We start from the raw sequence: 18382 nt of genomic DNA, 5'->3' as shown, positions 1-18382 counted from the left end.
AAATAACTGATAAATAGTAGTTCCCAATGAGGAAGCTTGCAACTATTCCTGTCATTTTAGGAAATAGGAATGCATCCCATTTGTGCAGTCCAAGTAGTTACTCCCTATCTTGGGGAAAGAGGGCCTGGTTTCGCCTAAGTTTGGGAAAACATAAAATGATTCATGTTGCTTCACATAGAGTAGAGGAATTAAAGAGCCTCATGGAAATTTACATTTCTTAGCAACAGGCTTTGTATTACTTTTACAAAAAAAAAAAAAACAAAGCAGTTCTGTAGTTTTGTTATCCTTTTTTAGACTATTGATGTTCAATGCCACCAACATTTTTTTTTAAAAGCAATGTTTTTCTTTTTCTAGTGAGGAAGAGTACCTTGAGCTAACATCTGTTGCCAATCCTCTTTTTGCTGAGGAAGATTGGCCCTGGGCTAACATCCATGCCCATCTTCCTCACTTTATATGTGGGACACCTGGCACAGCATGGCTTGATAAGTAGTGCATAGGTCTGTGCCTAGGAACCTGTGAACCCTGGGCCACCAAAGCAGAGCGTGCAAACTTAACCACTACACCACCCGGCCGGCCCCTCAAGCGATGTTTTATTTATTTTTTGCTGAGGAAGATTCACCCTGAGCTAATACCTGTTGCCAATCTTCCCGTTTTGTATGTGAGCCACCATCACAGCATGGCCACTGATAGACGAGTAGCGTAGGTCCATGCCCGGGAACTTAACATGGGCCACCAAAGCAGAGTGCACCGAACTTGGCCACTGGGGCTGGCCTGCCACCAACATTTTTGCCTTAAGAGAACAAGTGTCAAAGGGCACACTCAACTGTGATTAAGCCATGTTATGCAGCACTAAAGAATGACAAGCAGAAATGATGATCCGGAGGCACCACTTTCTTGCTTATTGAGCAGTTTATTTGTTTTTAGTTCTAATCTAATATTGATTTTCATAAATATTCATCTCACATCTCCAATAAGGCTCCTTGAGAGCAGCACTCATATCTTATTTTTATTGTAAATTAGCACCTGGTACACAGATGTTCATCAAATATTTTACTACCTCTTGTCTAATAATTTCCCACTGGCCAATACTTCCTTAAATGTGACACACAGTTTGAAGGTTTACAGGGAAACAGACCCAGCAATATCATTGCAAAAGGGAGCTATCTTCCAATTCTTTTGATTACATGAACAAAGAGCTGTTGCTTGCTACCCCTTAACACGCTAGCCTTCCTTTCTCACAGACACAGAAACCTTCAAAAGAATGCTATTTATCTAAAATGAAATGTCTATTTTATTTCATTATACTCATTTTTTAGATAGCATCTATCTATGGCAATTTATATTGGTTTTCCATTCATGAGAGTGACATCAAGTTTTCTTTTTAAATATTTTAAGTAGAAGTAACTCAATTTAAAGAAAAAAACCCTGAAGTAATGCAGAGGTGGAACACAAATGAGGTAAAAAATTGTAAAGGTGATTCACCAAGGACTAAAGATTGGGAAACAATACCCTAGGCAAAGTGTCCTCATTATTGAGGGGCAAGTAGGTGTGCGTCCAATGGTGCAGGTGTGTCAACTTCCTCAGGCCTTTGAGAGACTTCATTGAGGTGACAGAACCAACATCACGTTAACAAGATTCTGCTACATCTTGTGAGGATCACATACTATATATATGGTCCACTACAAAAGCAAAGGCCAAAAATGAAAGCCAAAGCAAATTCTTGAAATATTAAAAAAAAAAAAAATCCTTTATAAAGCAAGATATATCTTAGTATTGAGCTGCTCCCAGACAAAATAATAATAATTAAAAAAAAAGGGCATTCAACCAGTGGCTGTATTTAACTAGCAAAATATCATCAAAATCGAATTACCCAACTTTAATTATTCCAACTGCAGTGTAAAGAGAGATGTCACAGTTGCTTGGGGGAATGTACAACTTCTGCAGCCTTCAAACCAAGGCAGAAAGCCACACAACTCTCTACAAGCTCGTGAGGTACACTTTTCTGAAGGAAATGGCTGGGTCTCTTAACCAAAATAAGTTTTCAGCATATTCCAGTAACACACACCCTAGTACTGCTTACAAACCAAAGAAAGAGCAATGCATTATATAACACATCCCTTGAAACAAGGAAAGGAGGATCATTCTGTGGGAATAACACCTTCGGACTCTGCATCAGTTTGTTCCACTTCAGCTTCCGAGGCAGCTGGGGCAGGAGTAGTGACTGTTACAGTGCTTTCTGCCTCTGCTGTCAGGGTCTCCACTTCTCCTCCGGCCTCAGCAACTTCAACTCCGGCCTTGGCAGCTTCGCTTCCAGCCTGGGCAGCTTCACCTCCAGCTTCTGCTTCAGCATTGCCCTTCTCAGACGTCATTCCACAGGATGTCTCCACTTCCAGCAGCTGTTCAGGGTGGGGACCACCAGTGGCCTCTGCCATGTCCATGGGGCCTTCCCCTTCAGCCAGCATTTCACTGTTCTCTGGGGCAGGTGCTCCTTCCCCATCTACTGCTCTCACTGCTGCTGTAATCACCTGGGCTAAGACTTCTGCAGCCACCTCCTCAGGTGTCTCTTCCTTATCCTCACTTCCTAAATTGTCATCTCCTTCAATTTCTGGATCAACGGCTTCATTGGTGAAAGGGTCTTCACCCTGGCCAAGAAGAGGAAACACAAGTCAGTGCAGTCTAAAGAACTGTCCAAATGAGAGATGGAAGAAGGCCCAGGCTGCTGGGAATTTGTGTTTTTATGATGGGCAGTATCAACAAGAGAACACTTATTTAAACTACATCAGGTAAGTTAATCCTACAGGCTCTCAGAGCCTGATTCAGAAAAGACATCTCAGAAAAGCTTGACCACAACTATTTTGCACTTTTTATTCAAACACATAACTGTGAGGAAAAGGTCAAAAGGCCTAGGATTTCTTAACCCAGTTGAAAAAAAAAAAAGCCTAACAGGAAGTTAAGACTATTTTAAATGTTAGTTTCATTTAAGCTCATAGCCGTGGCACAAGGGTTATCCCCATCTTACAGATTAAGAAATGAGACTCAAAGATCAGTAACTTGCTGGAGGTCACAAAGGTATTAAACATCGATTGGTCAGGTTTCAAACTCAAGTCTGACTCTCCCAGAAGCCCAACTTCTCACAACCATATGCTTAAACTGTTTCTAGTTTAGGTAAACTAAACATTATCACTACCAAATTAGGAAATGTGTTTTAAAATATGGTACTTAGAAGCCTGAGTCTACATCTGACTGCAGAGACTTTAGATTTGTTTAAGCCACAAAGGTAAAATATTCATCTGTCATAGGTCTTACATTGGCTATTTAAATTCTGTGCCTTCAATGGATGCAATGAATTGTCAGATACCAAAGCACTTAATAACTGTGAGGAGAGCAAACAGGTCCTGTCAGCCTACGCTGGAGCCTGACTACCAGCCCCAAAGACTGAAGTCATGGGACTGAGCATTTAGCACAATAGATCTCCCAAGGAGGAACCAGGGGCTCTTCCAACCAGACCCTTTTTGGGACTTTTTATTACCCTGCTCCCATCACTACGGCTCAGTGGTTGCGGCACCTCTTGCTCTTCCCCACCAGCCTCCATCATCCACTTCATTGTTGGCTCTGCCAGCAAAATCTCGTTTTAGTTTCTTTCCTGGACAATTATCATCTACCTTGGGTTTTTTTTTTTAAAGCACCTTACCATCATTTGCTCAGTATTTCACGGATAGATAATAAAGGTTTCTCATGGTGAGAGAGAGTCAACACCACTGCACAGATTAATCAAGCAGGACCACATCCCAGAGTTCCCAGGCAATCACCGAGTCTCAGACAATCCACAGTTATGGAATTCCTAAACCTGATACATTCCAACGTCCCTCAATTCTTCAAAAGACTCAGAAAGGCTAAATCTGCACTCTGGATACAATTTCATACTTATATAGTTCATCCTCCTTCTCAAAAGCTTTTCCCATCCATTGGACTCCTAAGCACAAACCTTGAGGTATTTTTCCAGCATCTTCACTATATGTCTGTTGTTCAAAACACTCTTAGCCACATGGAGACTTGTTTTCTTGAACTGTTCAGCAGCCAACTGCAAAAGGAACCAAATGTGGGCTTTTAAAAATGGCCCGCATCGAGGAGCAAGAGAACACAGCCAGGCTACATCAAGTTGCCCTGAGATCAGCCATATGCAGACACAACTAATATCTTTCTTCACTATGGAAAATCCCAAAATGCCAGACTCTGAGAGTGTGAGGAAGAAGGTACTAGAGAGACATCAGAACTGAGACTGAAACTGTGAAACAGTGTAGAAAAGTCTGATAAACTGAAAAGAAAAGCAGAGACACACCACTCATGTCCAGGTACCATGTGCATAAGCTAGGATGAAACAAGAGCATTTATAGATCAGAAGCTTTGTGGACTAGGTAGGGGAAAAGGGCAAGCTTTTTTTTTTTTTCCCAGTTTTTTCAGTTATATTGACTTTATAGTAAGTAAATTCAACAGCAAAAGTACCAATACTCCGACGATTTGACTGTTTTAGAACTTGACACATGCATACACTAATCTCTTGTTTATACAGTGCTTTTTGGCTGAGCTTTAATAATACTGGGAGATGGGTAGGCAGGTCTTCATAGCTCCATTTCATAGATGGGTAAACTAAGGAGAGATGCTAAACCAGGGCTCAGCAAACTAAAGCCTGCAGGCCAAATGCGGCCACATCCATTCCTTTACTTTCTGGCCTGCAAAGCCTAAAATATTTACATTTTGACCCTTTACAGAAAAACTTGCTGACCTAGAGCTAAATTTTTAGCCTCACGCCCCATCAGCTAGTAAGGACCAAACTGGTCCTTATCCCCAGGTCCCCTAGGCCACTCTGCTGTGAAGGGCCCTCAACCTCAGCTTACAGGAAATCCACAGTTTGTCAGCAACTGGGGCATTTACTTATGTGGTTTACAAGGAACATTCTCAAGCTAGGAGAATTTCAACTACTGCATTTAATCAATTCTAAGCAACATGTTTTAATAGAAACTGGGATGCATCTTAACAATCAACTGGTGAAGTGACAGACTTGATGGAATATGGCAAAAGAGCCCCTAAAGATGTTAGCATTCCCCATAAGACACAGAAGGTTCTGAACCCGCTAGCAGCCCTGCACCAGGAGTGGACTCACTCGGCGGTTGTGATTGTGGTCGACAGAGTGCAGGTGCCGCTGGAGGAGCTGGTGCTGCGCAGGGATTAGCATGTCACAAGCCAGGCAGTGAGCAGCCTCGATCTTCTTGAAGAAGTGCTCCTGGCCAATCCCTGTTGATGAAACACAAGTCTTGTGGAGTTTGGGACAGCATGCAAGCGATGCTTTCCTCCCACTCTCAACATGGCCCACATTTTCTCCCTGTAGCCCTCTCCAAGGATTTAATTAAGACAGAATCTGAGACAGGCAGTCGCCTGCCCTCCAGCAGGAGGGTGAGGTCAGAACAGCCAGCCTCTACACCTGGGAATTTTAAACTTCGACTTTTGTCATCCTTTCTAGTCCTTTCTCTTCACACCAAGGAGAAACAACTTCAGAGTGCTTAACATCACTCCGGTAAGTCACCCGTAGAGCTGGGATCCACATTAAGCAACACTTGAGGGTTTCCTTCCACTGCTAAGTGCCCCTCCCACGAGTCTTCAGGTTACGTTTTTATCAGCCCTGTGCTGGCTTTGCACCGCGTCACCTGCCTTAGTACCATATGGAACCTCACACACCCTGGGATCACAACTCACCTTTGAAAGGATCTGGCTTTGGTTTTGTGCTTTCCTTCTCCATCAATTCCTGACGCCGCTTCTCAATTTTCTTATTCCTGTTTACAATGTATTCCTAGAGGGGTTGGGAATGGCACTGAATGAAACCAGGAAATGATGGCACGTGTGGTTATTTCTCAGCTGCACCAGAGGCAGGTCACTAAGGGTGGCTGCCCAAGCCCCTAGTGGATGATGGCCTTGTCTCAGCTGCCCTGAGGATGGGAAGATGGCTATCAGAGCAGCTCTGTAGACAGAACTAGTGGGAACTATGATGGCTGGAGTTCTCAGTTGTTCCTCTGACTTGGGGACTTCTACAACTGTTATTCTGGAAATTGAAACCTTGACCAAGTGTAGGCCTCTTACTTCCCTTCCCCTTCCCTTCTCTGTGAGGGATCTGCCACCTATAGGATCATCGGGAAACACCATGATGGAGGCCAAGTGTGCCTTACCTGGAGGAACTCCACTGTCTTGTCAGGCAGTTTGGTACTTATAAACCGTAGTGTCTCTTTGTGAAATTTGCTTTGCAGATGGTTCTGGATTTCTTCGTCTTCAAAGCTACGAAACTTGCAAATGGAACAGGCAAACTGAATCCTGGAGAAAGAAGACAAAAGAAGAGCAATGATATAGGGATAACCAGTTCATCTCTGGTTAGAACTGAAATGGAAATGAGAAAGCAATTTCTGAACCAAGACTTCTGACCTCTCATGGGGCACCAGAGTAGCAGTTACTCCAAATTTCCCCATATTTTTTTTTTTTTTTAAAGATTTTATTTATTCAGTTTTTTCCCCCCAAAGCCCCAGTAGATAGTTGTACGTCATAGGTTCACATCCTTCCAGTTGCTGTACGTGGGACTCGGCCTCGCGTTGGACGGAGAAGTGTTGCCTCGGGGCGCTCCCGGGATCTGAACCCGGGCCGCCAGCATCAGAGCGCGCGCACTTAACCGCTAAGCCACGGGGCCGGCCCTAAATTTCCCCATATTAACAATGGAATACAAGTATTTCTGGCAGATGATTCATATGGCAATTTTACTACCATACCAGTGTTTCCAGCCCAAAAGCCCACAAGAGAACACCCTAAAGTGGAGACTTTTCAAAACTGTGGACTCCCTAAGGCCTCCAGCCCACTGCCCTGGAGGCCCAGCACCTAGCTCCATAGCTTCTTAGATGTATTTCTTTCTGCAGCCATGGGGTGATACAAGGCAACCCCAATTTATGTGATGGAGGAATTCCTGAAGACCTCGAACAATTCAAAACTCATATAGCCTAAGATCAATTCTCCCATGGGACTCAACGTAAAGGCACGTCATGTCAAAATCTATTGAGGTTTCTTTGTCATGTGCTTTCAAAATCTCACCAAATACAGTCAAACTATACAACAATGGAAGAGTGGCCTGCAGACCCACACGCCCCTAGAGTGGGGCACTGCTTTCCTCGGCTCTGCCAGGGTCTCAGGCCCTTCTGGGGTAAGGGCACAGGCTCTGTGGCACTCAGGATTCCTCCTCTGCCAACTCACAGTTCTGCCAATGCCTGGCTTCTGACCTCTGGACAAGCACCACAAGACACTTTTGCAGACACCCCTGACAGAGGGGTGAAGAGGAAAATGTCCCAGGCCCCATGTACAGGACTGTCAGGAAGCTACCAAAGAAACACCGAGTTCACGCTTCCCTGCTGCATTTTTACCTCCTCTGTGACAATTTTTCCAAGTCTCTTTGAGGATCCTCAGTTACAAGGGTGGAGTCTAAAGATTCCTTTAAAAATATGTCATCTCAGTTCCCACGTGGCAAGAAAATAGATCTAATCTAGGCATGCTTTATTTACCTCTTTAAAAACAAGGGTTCCCACTAATTTCTGTAACACTTAAAAGCTCCCACTTTTCGGTTCCTGGCTTTCCAGCCTTTACTGTCAGCTCTTTTGCTAAGCATTTCTTTGCACAGGAAAACCACTACCCTATTTGAGCTTTAAGGGCAAGGAGTCTCCTCAAGTCATAAAGAGAACCTGTGGTAGAGAAGCAGCCATATGTGGTCAAGGCCTTGGCAACCAAGTGCTGACATGGCCACCGGTGGTTTACGTTTCTAGTCAGCAGACAATCAGTGAACAAGGAGAGAGGCGTGTGGTGTGGTCACAGCAACACCTTTTGGGCTTCACACTCCCGCGTTTTCCTATTTAGAGACAAAATCTTGACGGTAACATCTATATGTATGTAATTGCTATGCTGAACTCCAGAGGTGGTCTGGATTTGGACAAGGCACCTGAAGCACCTTCTTTGCAGCTCTGAATGATGTTCATTTGTCTGGGATGACAGACATGAGCCAGGGGACAAGGGAACTTCCCAAAGGCCTGCAGGAGGGCATGGGAAGGCCTCAGAGATCCCCCCGGCAAGGACTTGCTTCCATGTATGTTTCCCAAGTTTTGTCTCCCACCAACCTGACTAGGATTTCCTGACAGACACCTGGAGTCACATCAAACCAAGCTCTCCTTGCATCATGGAGTGAAGATGGATGAGCTCAAGAGCCTTGACAGTGCCCAGGTCCAGCCAATCTCCCGCCTCACCTGTCAGCTGCTCTGTCTCGCATCCTGTCTCTCCTCCTTTGCTTTTCTCTTCTCTTTTTCACTTCATCATCCTCATCGTCCTTCTCTCCTGCAACAGAGAAGGCCCTTCGAGACATTCTGAGGAGCTGAGCACCAGGGCCTTGATGGGGGCTGTGGCTCAACCACCACACCCCGTGCCCTGCCACCACCTTCACACAGGGGTCAGGACACCGAGGCACCAAGGGGCTCTCAAAGGCTCCCAACAGGGATGGGCCTTTGATGGAAACCCTTGGGAGTTCCCAGGGGAGTCACCTCACTCCCCTTGTGGCCTGATAAGGCTGGGATGGGTCAGGGACACGGCCTGCCCATCCCACTCACACTGCGGGCCACCTGCTCTCTCTGTCCTTCCCTGTCCTACTTTTCCAATCCAGTGGCCTACCATTGGGCATTCTCCCAATGTCTCTTAAGGAGAGAGAAAAGCACTTCTTCCCAGATAAGGAGGCAGCAGCTAGAAGGCCTCAGAATATAAAGCAAGCCACTCTACCACCCTCCATCCCACCTCTGGGTGGACCATGACGACTGTCCCATCGGCCTCCTCTGAACTAGGGCCTCAGCAGGTCTAACGGTCCTTGCTGGCCCAAACTCTATCTTCCACTCACAAAAACTGTCAATCTAGGGCTTTCCCAGGGCTACGTGGGAAGCAATCCTACAAACAAAAGTGGGAAGAGACCAATTGGTCCTCCATCTGTTCCCTGGGGCCAGTGCAGGAGCTCCTCTGAGAGCCATGCAGCCCAGGGTCCCAGCATCAGGCCAGGCCAGGTCATGTCACGGTGGCTCAGGGCCAGGGCCAGAAACTGAAAACAGGTTGGATAAGCATCTGAACTGTAACCCCTACCCCTGATGCCAGTCACGAGACTGTCCCACGAAGATGGCGACCGGCGTGCGCTGCTCAGAAGCCTCTCAAAAGGGCGTGTGGGATTTTTGGCAAGAGGTCACTGCCTGAAACTATTACTGCTGTTTAATAGCAAAGTCATCCCGGGTAGGTAGCAGGACCTGTGCGCAATAAACATGTCACCTTTGCTTTAGCATTTACCTCGCGGCAAGAGCTGCTAAATGCTCTGTGGTCCCATGCTATAGACAGAACTGCTTCAATAAATAGGGTGGGAGGACCTCAGAGAGTTGGCTAAGCTTGAACACCTGAGAGAAGGAGCAGGGGGCCAGGGGTCTTGAGAATTTATGGGAGCGGAGCCAGCCTGTGATTGTGGGGGAAACCAGCTACGAACAGACCCATGGGAAGAGGAAAAGAAACAAGTGGCTTCTGGGTAAGCTCAAGGCCACCCCGACTCAGGCTGCTTCTCCATGCCCCCCCCGAGGGGTTTAACTTTGCTCTGCTCTTGCCACTTACTTTGGATTCTCAGGTCTCTGCACTGGGACTGATGAGACCTGCTGAGCAATGATAGCCTCTGGAGGATCTGGGCTGGGTATACCTGACAGGCCTCCCCCACCCCGAGCTCCCAACCCCGGCAGGCGTCTGAACTCTGTCCCACGCAGTGATATACACTGCAGTTGCCAGTATCCCCACCACACACACAGGCTGAGAGCCTGGCCCTGGGCTGGCAACCAAGGGAACTGCGGACAGAATGAAGCCCAGAAGAAAACAGTACAGGGACCCGCACTGGCCAAGGGGGAACAGAGAAGACAGGCTGGAGGGTGCCTTTTGTTTTCTCTCTTGTGTTCTGACTCTCCCTTCCCTACCAGTGCAGGCTGTTGCAGACACCCAGAGGTGAGTTCCCCCCTTTCTGTGAAGCCTACATTGAGTGAGGCAAACAGACCCGATTCTAGCAAGTGCTGCTCCCCACACTGGAACAAAGCCTCGGGGTGAGCCGTATGGCCAAGGCCCACCCGGCAGCCACAGCCCCTCTTCTGTCCTGAGCCACCAACCCCCCCACATCCATGCCCCAAGCTTGCTCAGAAGCCCAGCCCAGCTGGGAGCCAGGCAGACACTGGAAAGTACAGGGCGATGCCTACCTCTCTGTCTCCCAGAGTCGCAGAATTCGTCCTCCTGAAAAAGGGCACATGCAAAGTCAGGCTGTGAGGTGGAGTTTCTAGAACACAACCAGCCCAGCTCCCTACCACCACCTGGCGGTCACTGTGCCACCAAGAACACAGCCCCAGCGTGTCAGGACAAGTCTCAGGGCTGTGGGATGGAGCCTGAGCATATGCTGTCATGACTCCTCGTTGCCTTCTGAGATTCTGTGAAGACTACCTTGCTTTTTTATTAAAGCCACTAACCCTCTTTCAGTTCTTTCTAAAGCTAAAGAATGGCCTCTGGCAAACGTACACCTGCATAGTACTGTATGTGGGAACGTCAGGAGCCCATCCATCAACAGAATGTCAAGAAACCCCAATTTGTAGGATGCTAATTCCAATGTTCTTTACTGAAAATAGGCTTTATCAAGTCTCCCAGCCATTTGTTTATATTTACCCAAGGTTGTAACCAATCAGGTGTAGATAAAAACGATTTCTCTAACTGAAAATCAAAACAGAGCCCATTCCTTAGGCATCGAATGAAAGACTAAATTAGCAATCAGCAGATACAGAGATTCCCGGACTCAAGATTTAAGTAAGCAAGGCAGACAGGGAGTGAGCAAGACTCTCCGAAAAGCTGAAAATTCACTCTATCTTGCCCCCTCCTCCCTTCCCCAAACCCATCTGACCATCAAGAAGCACCTGGATGAAGCCTTCACATATCCAAATTTCCAGGCCCTACCACAGACTTGGATCAGAATCTGTAGGGGTGGCAAAGGCTCACTCCCCAGGTGCTCGTGCATGGTCCTGGCTAGGAGCGGCCTTGAATGCCTGTCTCCTGTGACTAGTTGTAAGGACTGAATGACAGGGATGTAGCTTAGCACTAGCATGGAGCTGGCAGCAAACAAGTCTCCAGTGCATGTCTGAGAGCCTCAGCCCACACATTACTGTACTTACCATGTGTGCCACACAAGGACATAGGGAGGGCTGGGGATGTTTTCAGGAAGGGAAGGACTGTCACAAGGGGACAACTCTTAGAAACCTAGCTGCAAGTCAGGCTACTAAATCCTCTCACGAGGAAAAGTCAAGTATACTACACCAGCTCTTACCACCTCTGTGAGAAAGATGCTAAAAAGGAAGAAATCCCACAATACAGACAAAGGAGGTTAACCAGTAAAAATGGACTTACACCCCTGAATTCTTCGTCTCCTGACCGAAAGTCACCAGCTCCATCATCTACCAGACACAAAGGAATAGGGAGTCAGCCACTCGGCAGCTGGCCTACTTCCTGTTTTCACCCTCCCAAGCTCACTGTCCAGAGTGACAGCACTTGTCCCAACTACAATGGGGGCTATGGGTGCTTGGGCAACACATACTACCCTCGAGTTCCTGCATGTCTACTGTACAGATGGGCAGGCAGAGCACCAAGCATGCAAGTGACTCATTTTACACACACCTAAGCCTACTGGCCCCTAAGGCATACCGTTTTCGGAAACATCTCCTTCGCTGTCAGCCCGGGCCTGTTTAGCATCTGGCTCGTCATAGATCTGCAACTGCTTCCGTTTCCTGCCCATGCCATCTGGGCCAAAGCGGTCAAACCCTCTCCTCCTGGGCTACAGACACAAGCATATCTCAATGTACCGGTCACCCAGACCATTAAGATACCCCAGAGAAATGAAGAATGGAGAGGTTGTAAGATCAGAAAAGGTTTTTCAAGAAAACCAAGAATGACAACATAGTTGAAACCTCCCCCACAAAAACCGTATGCTGAGTGAAGAGCCAGACACAAAATTCGTCACACGTATTGTATGACGTCATCCATATGAAACGTCCATCCAGGACAGGCAAATCCATAAAGACAGAAAGTAGATTAGTGGTTGCCAGGGGCTGGGGGAGGGGGATGGGAAGTGACTGCTCATGGTAGAGATTTCTTTCTGGGTTGACAGAAATATTCTAAAACTAGACAGTGGTGAAAAATCACACAATTTTGTACATTTTTACTAAGTTGAATTATACACTTAAAACTCAGTGAATCTTACAGTATATAAATTTCACCTCAATAAAGCTGTTTAAAAAGAAAAGCAAAGAAAACAGGTTAGTACTTTGCAAGGGCTTACCCGATCCCTCATCCAGGTCTGGGACCGGCCACATCCATAGGGCAAAGAGTTGTCATAACCGCCCGCTCCCTGCATGCCCATCACCCCAAAGTCGGGGGCCATGGACTGAGAGAAGAGGGAAGGCGGTGGCCTACTGGGGGAGGGGCCCCCCAGGCCCCTACCACCCATGTAGTTCAGCTCTGTCCAGGGAGCAGACAGGGGCTCAGAGGAGGCCGCAGGCGGCATGAAGGGGTCGCTGCGCATGAAGGTGCTGGGGTTGCTCCGATCCTGGAAGCGGCCCTGGCCCCGACCCCGTATGAAGCCATCAAGGGATCCCCGCTCACGCGCTGGGTCCCGGCAGTCACTGTACTGACCACCAAAGCCACCATTGCGGTCAGGCCCCAGGTCAAAGTCATAGTCATAGCTGTAGCTGGGGCGGTAAGGGTTGTGCTCGGGCAGGCAAGGCCTGGAGTCATAGGACTCAAACGACTGGAAGCGGAAGGAGCTGCAAAGAAAGCACAATCCGTCATTACACTCTGAGCACCTCAAGGCCTCTGCCACGCTGACTTCCCTACCTTCAGAAGAGCAAACCAAACCACCACGGTCCCTCCTGAATGCAAAACAGACCAACAGCCCCTTTAGAAGAACATTATTGAATGAGGGACGTGGAACCCTTGGCCACACGGAGGGTCTGCTAGGCGCCTGATGCAGAAATAAGGAGTCTGGCATAGCTTAGCTGACAGCCATGCCCTAAGCCCCAGCACTCAGGAAACCAGCAAGTCCTATTACAATGTCTCTGCCCCAATGTTGGCCCAACTCATTCACTCCACGCTCAGGAGGGAGCCAGGGAAGAGGCCTCCCTGGAGGAGCAGGTGCCCACTCCCGTCTGTACAGAGCCAGGTGTGCAGGATCCCTGGAGAAGGGCTCAGGTCCATAATCACCTCTCCCGGTCCTGCATGCCCTCCCCAGTGCCGCTGCTCCCGCCCCTGCCTCCTTCCTTGGACATCATGTCCAGACGCTGGTTGATCTTGGCAATGAGGGAGTCGGAATTGTCGGTGCATGGCTCAGGGCCATAAGAAGCCATGTGTACGGCAGGGCCCCCAGCAGCCAAGCCATCGCTGGCCTTGGTGGCCTCCCACGAGGTTGGGCCATAGCTGTAGGTCGCTCCTGTGGTGACGCTGCTGTTCTGGGCACCATAAAAATTGTAGTTTTCATAACCTGCCAGAGGAAGAAAGAGCCAAGCTGGCCTTCAGCAGCCACAAGGCCAGTCCATGCTGGACACATCTGGGGAGAAGCATCCACTGCCCACAGAGAAGGAAGAGGGTTATGAGACCAAGTGCCACTGGCATCACCCCACACTGCACATATCACCTAACAAAAGGCAGGAGGAAGAGGGCAGGGGCACAGCCACAGCTCTAAGTGGTGTGTTTTCTGTACCAGATCCTAAGACTTACTCCCCATCCAAAGCCAGAGGTAGCCTGGAACCCAGGAATGAGAGCTGGGGCTGCTAACAGACACACCAAAGAGCTGATGCTCCCAGAACACAACCACAACCCCACCCCACCTCACCCCCAGCAAGCTCTCCTTGAGGCTGGCCTGGGTTCTGGCCTTCCTCAACACCTCAGGCCCAACCTGCCGATCCTTCAGGAGAGCTGTGAGCACAGCTAAGATGCGAGATGGCGGAATCCCTGCATCCCAGCTCGCCTGGGTGGCTGGTCAGAGGCCCACTTGCCCACCCATGAACCCTCAGAAGGGCCTACCTTGCCAGCTGGCCACACCAGTTCCATATGCACCTCAGAGGAAACAAAAACACACAAGAGCTTTGTTTGCAGAATGAAGGCAGCTGAGACCCCATGCTCCCAAACCCTGCCTAGATGTTGAAGGACAGTTGTCACCTCACTCCACTACCCACGGGGCCAGGGCTGCGGGTAGCTGTGGCAATGCTCATTAAGGCCAGGAAAGGCTGGGGCCCCTGAGCTGTAAAACTCTTTTCCTACAGGGCATTCAGCTAAGCACACTCAGGTCTTCTCTCCTAGGCAAGACAGATCTCTCCCATCAGGGCAACGGAAAGGACACTGCAGCCTTCCCAGGGAGCCTGTCTAGTGTGGGCCACCAGCCACATCAGGTCCCCTGGCAGAGCCCTTCTCAAGTGCCAGTTCTCACCAGGACCCAGAGCTCAGGCACCGCCAATAACATGGAGAGTACATCCAGCAGTGGAAAATCATGTCCCTAACTCAACCAAGCAAGGGAACATGATGTGTGCCAGTAACACGTGACACAGAAGGCCTCCTCCCAGGACACTCAGTAACGGGTGAAAAGTGACCCCATCCCCAACGGTGCTAGAGGCAAGTCCCAGGCTCAGTAAACAAAGGCACCCTTGTCCCAGCCCCTGAAGAGATGCTGGCAAAAAGCAGAAAACCTCATCACCTTCCAACACGCTGGGCGTCAGGATCTAGACTCAAGAGCAGGGTCAGCAAACAGGTGCTCAGGCCAAATCTAGCCCCTCGCCTGTTTTTGTATTGCCCGTAGGTTAACAATGGGTTTGACTTTTTTAAATGGATGGGGAAGAAAAAAAAATTCAAAAGAATATTTCATGACATATGAACTTTGACATAAAATGCGTCATTTATAGTTTTGTCAAAACTCATAAAACTGTACAACACAGACTGAATATTAATGTAAACCACGGATTATAGTTAACAATGCATCAACACTGATTTTTTTTATTGATGATAAATGTACCCCACAAATGCAAGATGTTAGTAGTAAGAGAAACTGTGCCAGGGTGACGGTGGGGTAAGCATATGGGACTGCTCAATCTTAAAAGTCTAAAACTACTAAAAAATAAAGTCTATTAATTGTAAAAGTCTTTGATTATGCCGTCGGCTATTTACTTAGAATAAAATAACATAAATTGTTAAAATAAAGACTATTTTATGACACGTGAAAATCATATGGTGTGTAAATTTCACTATCCATAAGTAAATAATATTGGCACACAGCCATGTCCATTTGTTTATAAATTGTCTGTGGGGGCTTCCTGCACCACAGAGACATGTGGCCTGCAAAGCGGAAAAGATTTACTACCTGGCTCTTTACAGAAAAGATTTCCCGGCCCCTGGGCTAACCCTAGTCCCCCATGCCAGCCTCTTCAGGCTACAGTCCACCATCCCCAGCACAGCATCAGGAAGGGCTCTGTCATGCTGGTGCCTTGGGTGTCAGGGAGCCCATGTCTCCCCAAAAAGCAGGTCCCACTTACCCTGGGTGTTGGCGGGTCCAGCACTCCATGCCCCGTAGCCTGTGAACAAAAGACCTCTGAGTTAGGATCCTATTTCTCATACCAGAATATGGGTGCTTCTGAAGAGCCTAAAGGCATCTCTTCAGTGCCAGCCTTACAAGAAGGCAGCACAACCACAGCACTGTCCTCCTCAACCTCATCCCACAACAGGCTGATTACATGATCACACTCCACCTGCTTGAGGTCAAAGTAGAAAAAAGAGAAGAGGGGACTGGGCTCCAGACCAGCTCTGCTCCTCACCTGCTGAGGGACCTTGGCCTAAGCCTCAATCCACAAACAACTGAGGGTGACACAGGACAAGTCGCCAGCTAGCCTGGCCTTAGGACACAGCACCCTCCCCCCCAACTGAGAAGAAACTCCAGAATTTGGAGTCAACTGTGCCTCTCCAGGCCTCGCTTCTGTGGGATCTGAACCCTCCAATGCTCCCCTGGGCCTTCAAGTCCCAGGGCATCAGCCTGGCTCTAAGCCATCAGACTGAACTCTTCTCTCTGGGGGCTACTCTCGTCCCTCCAGACCCCCCACGACAGCATCCGTCTGGCCCTCTTCATCTGTGTCCCTGGAACCTGGCAGAGCTGGGCAGAGATGGCCATCCACACCTGTCAAATGACTTCACCTTTACGAAGCAAGAATATATCCTCGCCTCCGTTACGAAAACTAGCCGAGTGCCAACTGTGTGCCAACATATGACAAGCACTCAGCACCCGTTAGTTATCATCCCCAAATACCATTCATAGATTAGAGAACTAAGGCTCAGAGGTTAGGGAACTTGATCCAAAGTCATACTGCTCAAGTTTGCCCTCTGCAGGCTACACCTTCCCACACCACACAGCTGCATCTGTGCAACAAAAAGGCAGAGTAGCTATTCTAACAGTAAGTGACCGCTTCACCGTGGGGCATTGGTCTAAGTGGCATGTGCTACTCACGCAACCTCACAATGACCCTTGAAACAGGTACTATTTACCCAGTTGTACCCAGAGGCTCAAGAGGCTGTCACGTGTCCAAGAATCTTGGAGCTGGGGAATGGAAGGAGGAGGACTTGAACCCAGGTCTAGGTGCCTCCCACCGCCAGGGAGCAATGATAAGGCTCAGCAGGTCCTGAGAAATCATTCTAGATAGAAAAGCTACAAGATTCCAGGAGGCCACAGCATCTAAACTGAGCGTGAACGGTTTTTAGCAAGTAGGAGATTGGGGGTAAAAAAAACTCTCCAAGCTAAAGCTGTGCGTGAGGCTGAAACATCTGGTGGGAAGGCAGGCAAAGAAGGGTGAGACCTAGTCAGACTGCGGAAAAGACCGGGAGAGCCAGGCTGAGCTACTCCAAGGCCCTGCAGACACCCCAGCACAGCATGCAGCTCAAGACCTCTCTGTTTTTGCTGCCTCTGACCTGCAGTTCCTGCTGCCACGATTCTGCTAACGCTCCACCTTTCAAGGTCCCCGCCTGCACTAGCTGCTGCAGCCAAGATCAGACCGCTTGCTTCTCGAACTTCAAATACCTGGATAGGGACCTGCGCCTGGTCCAGGGCCACCCTGCAAGATCCAACTGTTCTCTGTGGGCAAACTCGGTTCCCAGCACCAGCGAAGGCCTCCCAGGAAGGTCTGATTCTAGAGACAGAGGGCAGGTCGCCCGAGGTCTGTCCTGCCGCAGTCCCTGAAGCCCAAGCGGGTAAAGGGCGCGTTCCTTCTTACACAGCCCCCTGGCACCTCCAGGCCACCACAAGGGGCTGCCTAAACGAGAGCCGCCAATCTGTCACTACCCAAGGCACAGAGAATACCAGCATCTGACCCTCGGCGTTTTGTCCGAGGCCGGCGCGAGCCGGGACCCCGCAGAGACCGCCCAGGGCCCCGCCGCGCCGCACCGCCTGCTAGCAGTGAGGGCTCCCATCCCGCACGGCTTCCGAGACGGGCGCCCCGGGCCACGTGCGCCACCCGGAGACCACGCCCAGCCCCGCAGGTACCCGGACGGGCCCGACAGCCGGGGAAGACGCCGCCGCCCCAGGAGCTCGCGCCGGTGCCCCGCCCCCCGGCGCCGCCATTTTGTGGTGTCTCCGAAAGGGGAGGGCGGGCCCGCGAGCGGCGGGGTCGACGGGGTCGGCCCGCTCCTCCAGGGCTGAGCCGAAACGGCCCAGGCGTCCCACGGCGACCCCCGAGGCCCGCCGCCGCGTCCGCCTGCGAACCCCGCCCGCCCCCTCAGGCCCGGCCGGCCAATCCGCACCAAGCGTGCCGGGAGCGACGGCGCCGACGTCCAATGAGCAGCGCGCGCGCCCCGGCCGCCTCTCCCCGCGCCAGGCTGTAGTAGCCGCGCTCGGGCGTAGGCCCTGGCCTACGGTTCTCTGCGCAGCGGCGGCAGTGTCGTCCGGGTAGCGCCTGCTCTCCCCACCTCACGCAGAGCCGCCGTACAAACCTCCGTAGCCCGGCTCCATATCTTCAGCTCGGGCCGCCAGCAGCACCTTTCCCTAGGCTGCCACAAGACGCATGCGCTCAACCAACCTCCCGCCGTCCACTAGCGGAAGACCAAACGGATACGTCACTTCTCCCGCGCGCTACCATTGGCTGGCTTTCAAGGCGGGCCCACCGCTGTCACCCCGGCGGGTCTCCCGGTTGCTCGGGACCAGCGTTCACAGCAGCTTAGGAGTTTTGGTCGGGCCGCGATGCCTCACTGCGCGCAG

The 18382-nt window shown here is 49.8% G+C and overlaps 1 protein-coding gene across 4 annotated transcripts; it reads right to left on the bottom strand.

Moving 5' to 3' along the window:
* Positions 1-890: 890 nt before the first annotated feature.
* AKAP8 (A-kinase anchoring protein 8) lies at positions 891-18358 on the bottom strand. 4 transcript variants are annotated; one of them, XM_014797728.2, is made up of 14 exons: positions 18118-18358; positions 15681-15719; positions 14182-14214; positions 13363-13639; positions 12443-12926; positions 11809-11938; positions 11515-11561; positions 10326-10359; positions 8319-8406; positions 6219-6360; positions 5752-5845; positions 5162-5292; positions 3986-4081; positions 891-2642 (listed from the first exon to the last, which is right to left on the bottom strand). In XM_014797728.2, exons 1-14 carry the CDS (start codon positions 18134-18136, stop codon positions 2139-2141), a joined length of 2118 nt encoding a protein of 705 aa, XP_014653214.1. In that variant the 5' UTR covers positions 18137-18358; the 3' UTR covers positions 891-2138. The 4 variants fall into 4 exon arrangements, with proteins under 4 accessions (XP_014653214.1, XP_087299807.1, XP_087299808.1 ...); XM_087443681.1 differs by lacking the exon at positions 13363-13639 and having other exon boundaries at positions 18118-18357; XM_087443682.1 differs by lacking the exons at positions 13363-13639; positions 18118-18358 and adding an exon at positions 17210-17644.
* Positions 18359-18382: the final 24 nt, after the last annotated feature.

The sequence above is a fragment of the Ceratotherium simum genome, chromosome 18 (assembly GCF_057802395.1).
Source record: "Ceratotherium simum simum isolate JZ-2026a chromosome 18, ASM5780239v1, whole genome shotgun sequence".
Lineage (NCBI taxonomy): Eukaryota > Metazoa > Chordata > Mammalia > Perissodactyla > Rhinocerotidae > Ceratotherium > Ceratotherium simum.
Note: the sequence above shows the minus strand (reverse complement) of the source record. Positions and strands in the feature narration are given on the sequence as shown.

What these genes read in the sequence shown, in the direction of transcription:
- AKAP8 (XM_014797728.2), bottom strand. An exon ending in GAGACGAAGAATTCAGGGGT is followed by an intron (nt 10,360 to 11,514) that starts GTAAGTCCATTT and finishes GCCCTTTTTCAG; the next exon opens with GAGGACGAATTCTGCGACTC. An exon ending in CGAGACAGAGCAGCTGACAG is followed by an intron (nt 6,361 to 8,318) that starts GTGAGGCGGGAG and finishes TTCTTTCTCCAG; the next exon opens with GATTCAGTTTGCCTGTTCCA.